Source organism: Martes martes (genome assembly GCF_963455335.1).
Source record: "Martes martes genome assembly, chromosome: 13".
Lineage (NCBI taxonomy): Eukaryota > Metazoa > Chordata > Mammalia > Carnivora > Mustelidae > Martes > Martes martes.
In genome coordinates this window covers 63,275,138-63,287,617 of record NC_137901.1, presented here as the reverse complement: position 1 = coordinate 63,287,617, position 12,480 = coordinate 63,275,138, and the positions used below count along the sequence as shown (strand labels likewise).

General features: G+C 47.1%; 1 protein-coding gene across 2 annotated transcripts in view; it reads right to left on the bottom strand.

Annotated features, from left to right (window-relative positions):
- MED15 (mediator complex subunit 15) overlaps positions 1–5,190 on the bottom strand; it is a 65,640-nt gene extending 60,450 nt beyond the window's left edge. For both annotated transcript variants that reach the window (XM_080821542.1, XM_080821543.1), the window contains exon 1: positions 5,033–5,190. In XM_080821542.1, the coding sequence (XP_080677668.1) occupies positions 5,033–5,100 (68 nt within the window). In that variant the 5' untranslated portion in view covers positions 5,101–5,190. The remainder of the gene's footprint in view (positions 1–5,032) is intronic.
- Between the last annotated feature and the right edge of the window lie 7,290 nt (positions 5,191–12,480).

The following is a 12,480-nucleotide window of genomic DNA, read 5'->3' as shown; positions in this document are numbered from 1 at the left end:
CTGGGTCCCAAGATCAATCCCATGTCAGGATCCCTGCTCAGCAGGGAGTCTGAGTCTCCCTCTCCCTCTGCTCCTCCCCCTGCTTGTGCTCTTTCTCTCTCTAATAAATAAAATCTTAAAAAAAAAAAATAACCCACAGGCAGAATCTAGACATGCAAGTTTCAGGCTCCCCTCTGTCCTAAGGCCTCTCCTGGCCCTTGGAAGTTGCTGTTCAGTTACCTGTCCTTTTTCCTTATGGGTTTTTTTTTGCTTTGTTTCATTATGTTTCTAGATAACAGCACTCAACTTTCTCCTTACAGTCCAGGCAGAGAGCTCGGCATCTCCTAGGTCCCAATCTGGAGCTCACATCTTTGCCGGCTTCACCAGAAGGGGTGGCTGACCTGCCTGCCCTGACTCTGCTCCATGCTCCCTGATCTCCTGGCACTTGGTAGAGCCTTGATCCACACTGCCCTTCCAACCTCCACACCCCGGATCTCCTCCCCCTTGCAATCTGTTCAGCCCAACAGACATTTATTTATTTCATGTCTGTATGTGCAATCTGCTGTACTGAGAGGTGGGAGGCATAAAAGTCTCAAGAATAAGATGGCAGAAAAATATAAAATAATGGGAAGAATGGATTGACGAAGCCCTTTCATTCATTCACTGCTTTCCCACTCTATGTCAGGTGCAGTGTCAGCTACTACAGATACACACTTGCTCTCCAGGATCCTATAGACCAAGACACATGTTCAACACTAACCCAACAATCCTCCCACGAAGGTCCAAGGCCCATGAAGGCCAGCCTGAGAACTCTAAGGGGGCGGGGGGCTTCTCCTGCAGTGCTGCGGGGAGAATGGATGTTCAATGAAGAGATGGTCTGAACTCACCAACACTGTCACAACTACCCTCCCCACGGGCTCCTTCAAGTGTCCTCAACTCCTCTAACCAGGCTTGGGGGTATCACCTTCACCTTCCAAGGCTCCTACTCCTGCAAGAACTTAAAAAGGAGGTATTTGCTAGGGCTCAGGTGGAGAACTTTTCATCTCTCTCTCTCTCTCTCACACACACACACACAAACAAACAGACACACACACACACACACACACACACCCCTTCCCTGTGACACAGACTCCATGTGACACCTTCCCATGTGAGCTGGACTCCAGCCATTTCACAGAGGAGGAAGATGATCCAGAAAGGTTAGGCATCCTGCCCACGGTCACTTGGCTAACAAGGGGAGAAAGTGGGGTTTCCAGAGCTTCACAATGCACGCTGGCACAGGTAAAGAAGACCACTGTAGTACAAGAGGTGGCACACACAGCCCTCAGAAAAAGACTTCCTCTTACACACTTCGACAAGTGTTTCATATGCATGGTGCCACGCTTCATGGGACTGGGGTCCTACGGGAAACTACAAGGGGCTGAGATCTAACGTATCTGAGGGGGTGACCCACTTCAGTCAGGGTAGGCTGAGAAAGATCTGGAGTATTTGGTATTTAAGCAGACATCTAAAGCAAAGGAAGAGAAACTGGTAATAAATGTAGTGGAGGGAAGTCTACCCATTGTTAAGTACCCTAAATACTTGACGATAACTTGCTTAAAGAAAAGGCAGGGGGGAAGAAAGAACAAACGAACAAATGAACTTGGAATGTTCAAGAAGCTGAAAGACCAGGAGCAAACTGGGGGTTTGAGAAGAGGTGGCTAGGCCAGGCCACGGTGAGGGACTGGGAGGGAGGGCCATCTGGAGTCTGGTTCTAATGCTAAGAGAAGCCACCAGCAGCCGTTCAGCAGGGCAGTAGTGAGCGAGGGGGAGGCAGCAGTCCAGGATGGGTCCAAATGAGGGGCAGGTAGAGGAGGGCTAAGAAGGAGGATATACAGAGTTCCCTCGAGGTTTCTCCTAACCAGCACCAAATCAAAACCGCTTTTTCTCACGGTAGCCAAGAGTCTAGAGGATTGAGCCTGCAATCCCAAGCACTGTTCTCTCTTGATAGATACTCAAGAGCCAGGTGGAGACAGTGAACCAGCTATCAGATGCTTCTCCTTTTGTTGAAACTCTCCAGTGCTTCGCTATGCTTTCTTTACTCCCTTATCTATACAAATTACTTGGGTTCAAAACATTTCCCAAGACCCCACCTTCACACAATAACATAAATATCAGAGAAGTTAGAATTAACCCTGTGCACACAACAAATCAAGGCACCAAAAATCAAGACTTTCAAAGTGAACCCTGGAGAGAAAACAGACAAATCTGAGAACTGAGAACACCATATCATGTCAGGCAGACAATCTCTGAAACTGCTTATCCCAGCAGGGGTGGCAGAAGGGCTCCCCAAAGATGTCCATGCCCTAATCCACGAACCCAGGCACATGCTACATTATATGGCAGAACGGACTTTTCACATAGATTAAAAGTTACAGACTTTAAAACAGGAAAATCATCCTGGATTATCTGAGTGGACCCAATCTAACCTGAGTCTTTACTAGAGAATTTTCTTGGCTGATGTCAGAAAGATGTAGCTGAAGAACCGACCCCTGATGGAGGCAGCCACATAGAAAGTGTGAGACCGAATGCAGGCTGCCTCTAGGAACAAAGACGGGCCACTGGCTGACAAAGAGTTAGTAAGGCACAAAAACACTTCAGTCCTACAACTGCATGGAGTGAATTTGGCCAACAACCTGCATAGGCTTGAAAGCAAATTCTACTACAGAGCCTCTAGGAAGAAATGTACACCTAACCAACATCTTGATTTCAGTCTTCTAAGACCCTAAGCAGAAGACTCAGCTGAATCCACCTAGACCCTGCATCTACAGAAACTTCCAGGTAATAAACCTGTGTTGCTTTAAGCTACTATATTTGTGGTCATTTGTTATGGCAGCAAGAGAAAAACTAATACACAAGCAGCAATCTGGCAAATAAAGAAAAGAATCTAGCTTGCCCAAAACCAGAAAGAAGTTGAATTATGAAGTATCCAGTCAGTCCTTGACACCCAGAGACTCTTCAATTGCACTCCTGCCCTCTGACTCCCCCCACCCTCCCCAATTTCCTCTGATGGCAACTTATTCTTCTGGTTCTTTGGTCTCCCCAAACCCAAAGAAGAATCTTTGCCCTGAGGGATTTTCTTGGGGAGCCCTGAAATGGGCCATACCTCAAGATTTCATCTATGGGGGCACATGGGTGTATCAGTTGGTTGGGTGTCTGCCTTTGGCTCAGGTCTTGATCCCAGGGTCCTGGGATTAAGCCCCGAGTCAGGTTCGCTGCTCAACTGGGATCCTGCTTCTCCCTCTCCTTCTGCCCCCTACCTGCTTGTGCTCACTCTCTTGCTCTCTCAAATAAATAAATAAAACCTTCAAAAAAAAAAAAAAGATTTTATCTATAGACAATTCCAGGGGATCAAACCCCCCTCCAAAAGAAACAAACGCAACGTTCACTGATTCTGCAATATCTGCAGAATTGTCCCCAGACTATTCCATAGCAGTGCCCAGAGCCACCAACTCTACAGTCCCCACGCCTTCCACTGTACTAAGAGGCTTCCCAGCATTCCATCCCACTTCCTTCCTTCCACGCTGCTGCACTCCACCCCCAGCATCTAGTTTAGTCATCAAGGACTCTCTATGCTTGCTCTCCCCTTTCTCTGGAGTGGTCTTCCTCTTTCAGTTTCCACCACTGTCTAGTGCAGGCCTTTATAATCTCTTGCCGACTAGGTCATTCCACAACCATTTCATGGAGCAATGCGATAGGCCGTGATCTAGCAGTAGGAACACAGGGATGAAAAATGACAGGTTCCCAAACCCCAAGAGTTCAAAACTCATAATGGCCTAACTGGCCTCTCTCCTCTGTTCTTGATCCATCTCCAAGGACTCCGGGAATCTTCCCAACTCTGGCATTTCACTACCTCAAAGCAGGCAACATGCCAACTCCTCAGCACAGCACTCCCACCACTAACATGCCAGCACCTGCTCACCCTCATTCCATTACCATCTCCTGAACCTCCTTTCTCCTCAATCCCCAGAACTCAGCCTATAGCAATGTCCTCCAGTGCAGTGAGAGCTCAAACTTCCCTACTACTCAGCTTGGAATGATGGCCTCTCACACTCCTACTTGTCTTTTTAGGGCTCAATCTATTAGCCACCTACTACTCCAGAAGGCTCTTTCTGCCCTGTTCAAGAAAACTGTCAGTTTTTTCCTAGGAGAAAGACTGCTTCTTTATGGTAGTGCGGTTCCTGAGGGCAGGGACTGTCTCAATCATATTTGTGGCTAGCTCAACACCAGTGAGCTCAGTAAAAGACTGCTAAATGAAACAAGCAGTGGGTGGTGAGGAGCTGGAGTTCCACGAGGTGAAGCCTAGAGCGCACCGGCACCCCCTGCATTGAGGGGTTCAACAGCTTAAACTGTGGGGAAGAGGTATTAACACCAGCTCTTCACTCCCTCCTCCCCACTGACGGTCCCTTCCTGACAGCCTCTTCCTGCCACCCTTCGCAAAATCCACACGGGGGCTGGATGGGGGGCGGGGGAGGCAGGATACCCGTTGATTCTCCATCCCCCACCGCCCACAGTCCCAAGAACCTAGCCTCCCAACCTCATCTTTCATCCACCCCCTGCAATCTCTTTTTCTCACTCTGATGCGCTTTTCCTAAAGACGAATCACAAAATACCCAGATCTGCTAAAGCCACCACGGGTTGCCCCTTTCCTTTTTCGAATTCAGTGTGATTCAAAGCAGGGGAAAGTCTGCAACCAAAGCACACAAATGACGAATGAGAACGCTCAGGACGATGACTCATAAGCCAGGGCTCGCTGGTTTGCAGAGTTCGGCCCCGGGAAAGCTAACGAACAGTCTGTTATCAGCCAGGAACGGAAGGGGCAGCCAAGGGCTCAGCGGCGCCCTGGAACTCACACGAGTCCCCGGAGCCTTCGGCCTCTTGGCGCCCCTAGGCCCCAGTGGGTCCGACCGCCCTAGGTCTCCCGCGGGTCCGACCCGGGCCTCGCCCTCCGCGCGCGGAAGGGCTGAGGGGGGAAGGTCCGAAAATTTTGCCCTCTAGCCCGGCCCTTACTTACATTTGACTGACCAACTTCTGCCGGAAGGCGGCGCTCCGCCAGTCGGTCTCCTGCCCCGAAACGTCCATGCCGGTCGCTCCGCTCCGCCCGCGTCCCGTTCTGCCGCCGCCGCCGCCGCCTCTACCGCAGCGCCAGGCCCAAACCCGGAAGCCGTCCGAGGCTCCTCCACCGCGCCGGAAGCCGAGCAGGAATTGTGGGAAATGGCGTCCTGCGCACGGGCCTGTGGGAAATGGAGTTTCCGGGCCGCACGGGGAGACTTTTCGGTGGCCCCCTCGGGAGCATCCCGAGCCCCTGGCCCTTCTCCCAGCGCGCATGCCGCGGGGGACAGGGACTCAGGGCTGACCAGAACGGATGTAGGAGGGCCATGGCTTCATAGTATTCCTGATACTGCCCATAGCAGGCCCACGCTGGCCACCCAAATTTCGTGTGACCCTATTGTGTGCTAGCCTTACCAACTCCACGAGATCTGCACCCTTCGGCCAAGCTGCTAGCAATCTACAGCGGATGCCATGGAGAGATTGTTTATATATCAACTATTTCTCAGCACCTACTGTGGGCCAAGTACTGTGCCAACATGATCCAGGCTCCGCTTTCCCGCCACTACCTTACAGCGTCACATCCAAAGCGTGACCAGACAGACTTTCTTCACTGCTTCTCTCCATTAGACTTCTGGAATCTCATATCCCACTGTATTTTGTAGGGTGTGGTGATGTAAGGAGCCTAAGCCACATTTATTAAATTCCGGACATGGGCAATCTTGCTTGGCCCAAAAGCCACGTCCTGTTTGAACAAAGCCCAGGTCCTCAATGGAGGCCAGATGGCACACAAACTTGCTGGGTGGAGGCAAGTTAGCTGGAGGTGGGATGCAAAGGGGTAGGGGAGCCCGAGGATAATTTTAGGAGGATAAGAGTTCTGCTGGATGGAATCTATGTGGCCCTTGTCTGCACCTTAGGGGTTTGGGGTGGGTGGTAGGTGGCAAAAATCCTAAGCCCCAATGGTACACAAGTGCCATGTAGGCAATCACCAACATGGGCTCAGAGAGTGTGAACTGACATCTACTGATGCCTGTAAGTGCCAAACCCAGGGTAGGCTGTGTACACCCAGTGTCTCAGTGTCTGAGACAGGAGCTTGGGTGGGGCAGGTTGGAGTATAGGGAGAGAGAATGTGAGCAGGTTTCCCAGAGGGGCCCCTCTTGCCCATAGCGTTTCAGGTCTTGTGTTGCTAGAAGAGCTTTTCACATCTTCAAACTTTTCTGTTCATTCTCCTAAAAATAATTTTAAAAACTCTGTATTTAGGATGATCCACTTGTTCTGGTTTCCCTAGGACTCTCTGGGTTTTAGCTCTGGAAGTCCTGCATCCCTGCAACCCCCTGGAATCCCAGGCCAACTGACATGATTGATTACCCTATCTATATCCCTCTCGCATGTTAAAAAAAACAAAACAAAACAAAACTGAGATATAATACACCTTTTTACAGTAAACAATTCACTGTTTCTTAGTATTATTAATATATTCATAAGATTGTACAACCATAACCACTCTTGCACATTTTTAACTTTTTTTTTTAAAGTGGGCTGCACACCCAACGTAGGGCTTGAACTCATGACCACGAGAACAAGAGTCACATGGTCTACCGACTGAGCCAGCTTGCCCATTTTTAGGTTGACATCTAAATACTTTTCTAAGTACCTTTCCAATGCTGTGACTATAGTGTATCCTATATTGTATATGGGCTTCAGATGCATTTTATTATTTAGATCCTTGGCCCTACACATTCCGTTCATCAATTTATGGAAAATATTGGTCCCACAGCATCATTGGCAAAACCAGTCCTGGTTGTCACACCCTCAGGCAAATGAGATTCCCTGGGGCTCTGGAAGAAGAAGGTGGACTTCGTATCATGTCCAACCCACTGAGCATGTGAATAGGGTCCCCAGGACATCTCTTCCCCATCTGCACTCTGGTTTTGGAAAGCTGATAGAGCCATAGACACACAGATTCATAGACAGACAGAGGCCAGGAGACTGTCAAGAGTTTGTCATTGCGATAAAATTAAGGGCTATCCCTTTGATACTTGCTCCAGAGCTCTATCTCTACTTGTCCCTTTGTTTTTGGCCCAGAAGTGGTGACTCCCAGGGCAAAGGTCTTCAGTTAGAATCTGGATGGGTGACGAGGGAAAGAGAGGATGTAGAGATAGCCACAGACCTCCTAGCCTCCCGGACACAAGAAGTCCAAGGGAAGGTGGGTCCTGAAATGGATCTGCACTCTCTCAAACCCTGCAGACCCTCCTGGGGCCCCCAGTGTGAAAGTGGGGGAATGATGAAGGATGCTGAAGCTATGCCCAAGCTTGACCCATATCCCACACCACTTGAGGATGGTTAAGTTTCTGTCCTCCTGGTTCCTGCACAGTACCTTACCACTGCTGGATCCTGTCACTAGTCACACATTTTGTGAATACCATCCTGGGCTCTGCAGGAGTTGGGAGCTGGGAGCTGGAAGCTTCTGAGGCAGATGAAACTTCCTTCCCTCTACGGAGCCTTGCACATGCTCTTTAAGCCTCTGTCTCCCTTCAGTTGCACCTGAAGTCCCCTCCAATTCCCCTCCTTGCTTTGGTACTCACTCCATGCATGGTGCTCACCTGCCCCTCTTTCCACCCTAGTACCTGCCCAATGTAACCCTTCTACTGTGTTTAGCCTAGGGCATGCAAACGTTTCTGAGTGTGGATGGAGGGGGAGGGGGTGTGGCACGGGCAGCAGCCATGATTATTTCTTCTAAAAGCAACACATGGGGGCGACTGGGTGGCTCAGGTGGTTAAGCATCTGCCCTGGGCTCAGGTCATGAACCCAGCGTCCTAGGATCAAGCCCCACATCAGGCTCCTGGCTCAGCAGGGAGTCTGCTTCTCCCTCTCCCTCTGCCTCTCCCCTGCTCATATGCGCTCGCTCTCTCTCTCTCTTTCTCTCTCTCTGTATCTCTCTGTCTCAAATAAATAAATAAAATCCTTTAAAAAATTGTTTAAAAACAATACATGGAAACTTGAGAAAGGACCAAACGTTATAAATCCCATCATTCAGAGGCATCCATTGTTTATATTTTGATGAATTATCCTTTTCTCCTTACCCCCCCTAGTTTAAAAAATGCAAGTTATGGTGTAGATGCCATTCGATCCTGTACTGTAAACCTAACATCATAGCATAAGCATATCCCCAAGTATTTTTTTTAAATATTTTATTTATTTATTCGACAGAGATCACAAGTAGGCAGAGAAGCAGGCAGAGAGAGAGGAGGAAGCAGGTTCCCCGCTGAGCAGAGAGTCCAATGCGGGGCTCGATCCCAGGACCCTGGGATCATGACCTGAGCTGAAGGCAGAGGCTTGAACCCACTGAGCCACCCAGGCACCCCTCCCCAAGTATTAAGAACCCTTTAGCAACGGGAATCTTAATTGTAATTTATTTTTTTATTTTTATTTTTTTAAAGATTTTATTTATTTGACCGGCAGAGATTACAAGTAGGTAGAGGGGCAGGCAGAGAGAGAGAGGAGGAAGCAGGCTTCTTGCTGAGCAGAGAGCCTGATGTGGGGCTTGATCCCAGGACCCTGGGATCATGACCTAAGCCGAAGGCACAGACTTTAACCCACTGAGCCACCCAGGTGCCCCTATAATTTAGATTATAAAACCACATTATGGACAAATCTATATAGGACCAACTGTAACCTGTGTAAAATACAATTTTTTAAAAAAATTTATTTATTTATTAAGAGAGATGGAGAGAGCCCAAGCAGGGTATGGGGGCAGAGGCAGAAGGAGAGAGAGAGAATCTTTTTTTTTTTTTTTTTAAAGATTTTATTTATTTATTTGACAGATAGAGATCACAAGTAGGCAGAGAGGCAGAGACAGAGAAAGAGGAGGAAGCAGGCTCCCCGCTGAGCAGAGAGCCCGATGTGGGGCTCGATCCCAGGACCCTGGGATCATGACCCGAGCCGAAGGCAGAGGCCTTAACCCACTGAGCCACCCAGGCGCCCCGAGAGAGAGAATCTTAAGCAGACTCTATGCTGGGTGCAGAGTCTGACTTGATTTCAAGACCCTGAGATCATAACCTGAGCCAAAAATCAAGGGTCAGACACTTAACCAACTGAGCTACCCAGGGGCCCCTAAAATACACTTTCAATTAAGGTATTATATACTGATCTATGAAATCTGTCATATCTTATGCATTCCCTTGTTCTTAGACATTTAGATTCTGAATGTTTGATTTCTTGTTACATATAAGGTGTAACAAATATGTTTGTGCACAGATTTCTGCTAGTGTTGCAGAAGATTTCCTCAGCCCGGGCACTAGACATAGGTCCTGGGTCCTGGGTCCCGGGGACATACTTTTAAAAGTTCAGACATTTGATAGAATTCCACCCATTATACAGATTAAAGGGTTTTTCCTTAATAGGTAGAATTGGATCACCTAACCACCAGTTAGGCAGCTGATTCTTGGTTTCACCTCAGGTCACGATCTCAGGGTTGTGAGATGGAGCCCCACAACCGGCTCCGTGTTCAGTGCAATGGCTTGTCCCTCTCCCTATGCTCCTCCCCTCAACTCCCATGTGCACACACGCACGCGCTCTCTTTCTTTCTTTCAAATAAATAAATAAGTAAAATCTTTTTTAAAATGGGTATAATCAGGGGTGCCTGGGTGGCTCAGTGGGTTGGGCCTCTGCCTTCGGCTCAGGTCATCGTCCCAAGGTCCTGGGATCGAGTCCCGCATCGGGCTCTCTGCTCGGTGGGGAGCCTGCTTCCCCCCTCTCTCTGTACCTGCTCTCTGCCTACTTGTGATCTCTGTCTGTCAAATAAATAAATAAAATCTTTTAAAAAATAGGTATAATCAGGGGCGCCTGGGTGGCTCAGTCGTTAAGTGTCTGCCTTTGGCTCAGGTCATGATCTCGGGGTCCTGGGATCGAGCCCCACATCCAGCACCTTGCTCAGTCGGGATCCGGCTTCTCCCTCTGCCTGCCACTCCCCCTGCTTGTGCGCTCGCTTGCTCTCTCTGTCTCTCTGTCAAAGAAATAAATAAAATCTTTAAAAAATGAAATAAAAATAGGTATAATCATAGCTTTCATGCAGATATTAACTCACTGGTTAGAAAGCTGGAAACAAATAGTAAAATAAAAAAAATAAAAAATTAAAAAATTAAAAAAAAAAGAGAAAAAAAAAAAAGAAAGAAAGCTGGAAACAGGGTACCTGGGTGGTGCAATTTGTTAAGTGTCTGACTCTTGGTTTTGGCTCAGGTTGTAATCTCAGGGCCCTGACCTCAGGGTCATGAGATCAAACCCCATTTCGGGCTCCATGCTCTGCAGAGTCTGCTTGAGATTCTCTCTCCCTCTCCCTTTGCTTTTCCTGCTCATGCTCTCTCTCTCTCTCTCTCTCTCTCTCTCAAATAAATAAATAAAGCTTAAAAGTAAGCAAGCAAGCTGGTAACATCTTACCAGCTTTTAGTATTGGGGAATATTATAATGAATATGTAAATGAGACAAAACTGGCCTCTCCTACAGTGGGGAAGGGAAATCAGTTCAATCTCCCTCGGGCATGATTTGCATGTCTACGGACAAGAATTATTTTGCATAGCTATTATCTACATTGTACAGTTGTAAATCAGCTAGGGCAAGGAAAGACTGGAATCTGATAGATGAGAAGAGTGTATTCTAATCAGTGCATAGTACCCCCTTGAAGTATGAAATTTTCCTTAGGGGCCCATCTCATAATTTTTACAATTTTTTACCTTTTTTCTAAGAAGGGAGCACTTTACATACTCACCAACGGTAATCACATTATAGACTACATAACTCAGTCTGGATGAAGCTACAGATCAAAGGAGTTGGTTTCTTCAACAAGAAGGAAAATACGAGATGGAAGGGAACCCAGCGATTAAAAGAGACTTTCTAGGTATCCCAACCGCATGCAGTATGAGGTCCTTGTTTGGATCTTGATTCAAATAAACTTTAAAGGAACAACAACAAAACAAAAACAAAAACAAAAGCTGAGGGGCACCTAGGTGCTCAGTCGGTTAAGCATCTGACTCTACTTTTTTAAATTAACATATAATGTATTATTAGCCCAGGGTACAGGTCTGTGAATCGTCAGGCTTACACACTGCACACCACTCACCATACCCTCTCCAAAATCCATAACCCAACCACCCTCTCCCTACCCCTCTCCCCATGGCAACCGTCAGTTTGTTTTATAAGATTAAGAGTCTCTTATAGTTTGTCTCCCTCCGGATCCCATCTTGTTTCATTTTTTCCTTCCCTACCCCCTAAAACCCCCACATTGCCTCTCAAATTCCTCATATCAGGTAGATCATATGATAGTTGTCTTTCTCTGATTGACTTATTTCGCTCAGCATAATACCCTCTAGTTCCATCCACATCATTACAAATGGCAAGATTTCATTTCTTTTGATGGCTGCATAGTATTCCGTTGTGTATATACACCACATCCTCTTTATCCATCCATCTGTTGATGGACTTCTAGGTTCTTTCCATAGTTTGGCAATTGTGGGCATTTAAGCATCCGACTCTGATCTCAGCTCAGGTCTTGATCTCAGGGTTGTGAGTTCAAGCCCCGTGTTGGGCTGGATGCTGGGTGTGGAATCTACTTAAAAAAATATATTAGAAATTAAAAAACAAACACCCAAAAAAGCAACAAAGAAGGACATGTGTAGGATAATTGGGAAACATGATCACTTGACTACTTGGTGATATTAAGAAATTATTGTTGATTGTGTGTGTATGAGAATGGAATTGAGGTCAAAGGCAGGATGTTTATTCAGTGCACCCTTGAACAACTCAGGGAGTAGAGGTGCCAACTCCTACACCATTGAAAATCCGCATATAATTTTTGAGTAACTACTGACAGCCTAGGGTTGACTGGGACTTTTACCAATAATGCAGTCAGTCAATTAACACATACTTTGCATGTTATACTTATTATATACATTATTTTTTATAACAAAGTAGGCTAGAGAAAAGAAAATGTTATTAAGAAAATTGTAGGGGCACCTGGATGGCTCGGTTGTTAAGCATGTGCTTTCAGCTCACGTCATGATAGCAGGGTCCTGGGATGGAGCACCACGTTGGTCTCCCTGCTCTGTGGGAGATTGGGCTTTAAATAAATAAATAAATAAAATCACTGGGGAAAAAATACATTTAGAAAATAAATAAATGTTAATAGCTACTGCCAGTGGTTTTAGGGTATTAGTTATCTAATGATGCTGCATAACAAATACTCCACAGCTAAGTAGCTTAAAAAGACACTAATCAACATTTGTTATCTTTCACTGTTTTTTATGGGTCAGGAATTCAGTGGAGGTTTAGCTCAATGTCTCTCGAGGTTCCAGGCAGATGTGGGACTTCAGAAGACTACGGCCTAGCTAAGACTGAAGGGTCTGCCTCCCATGTAGCTCA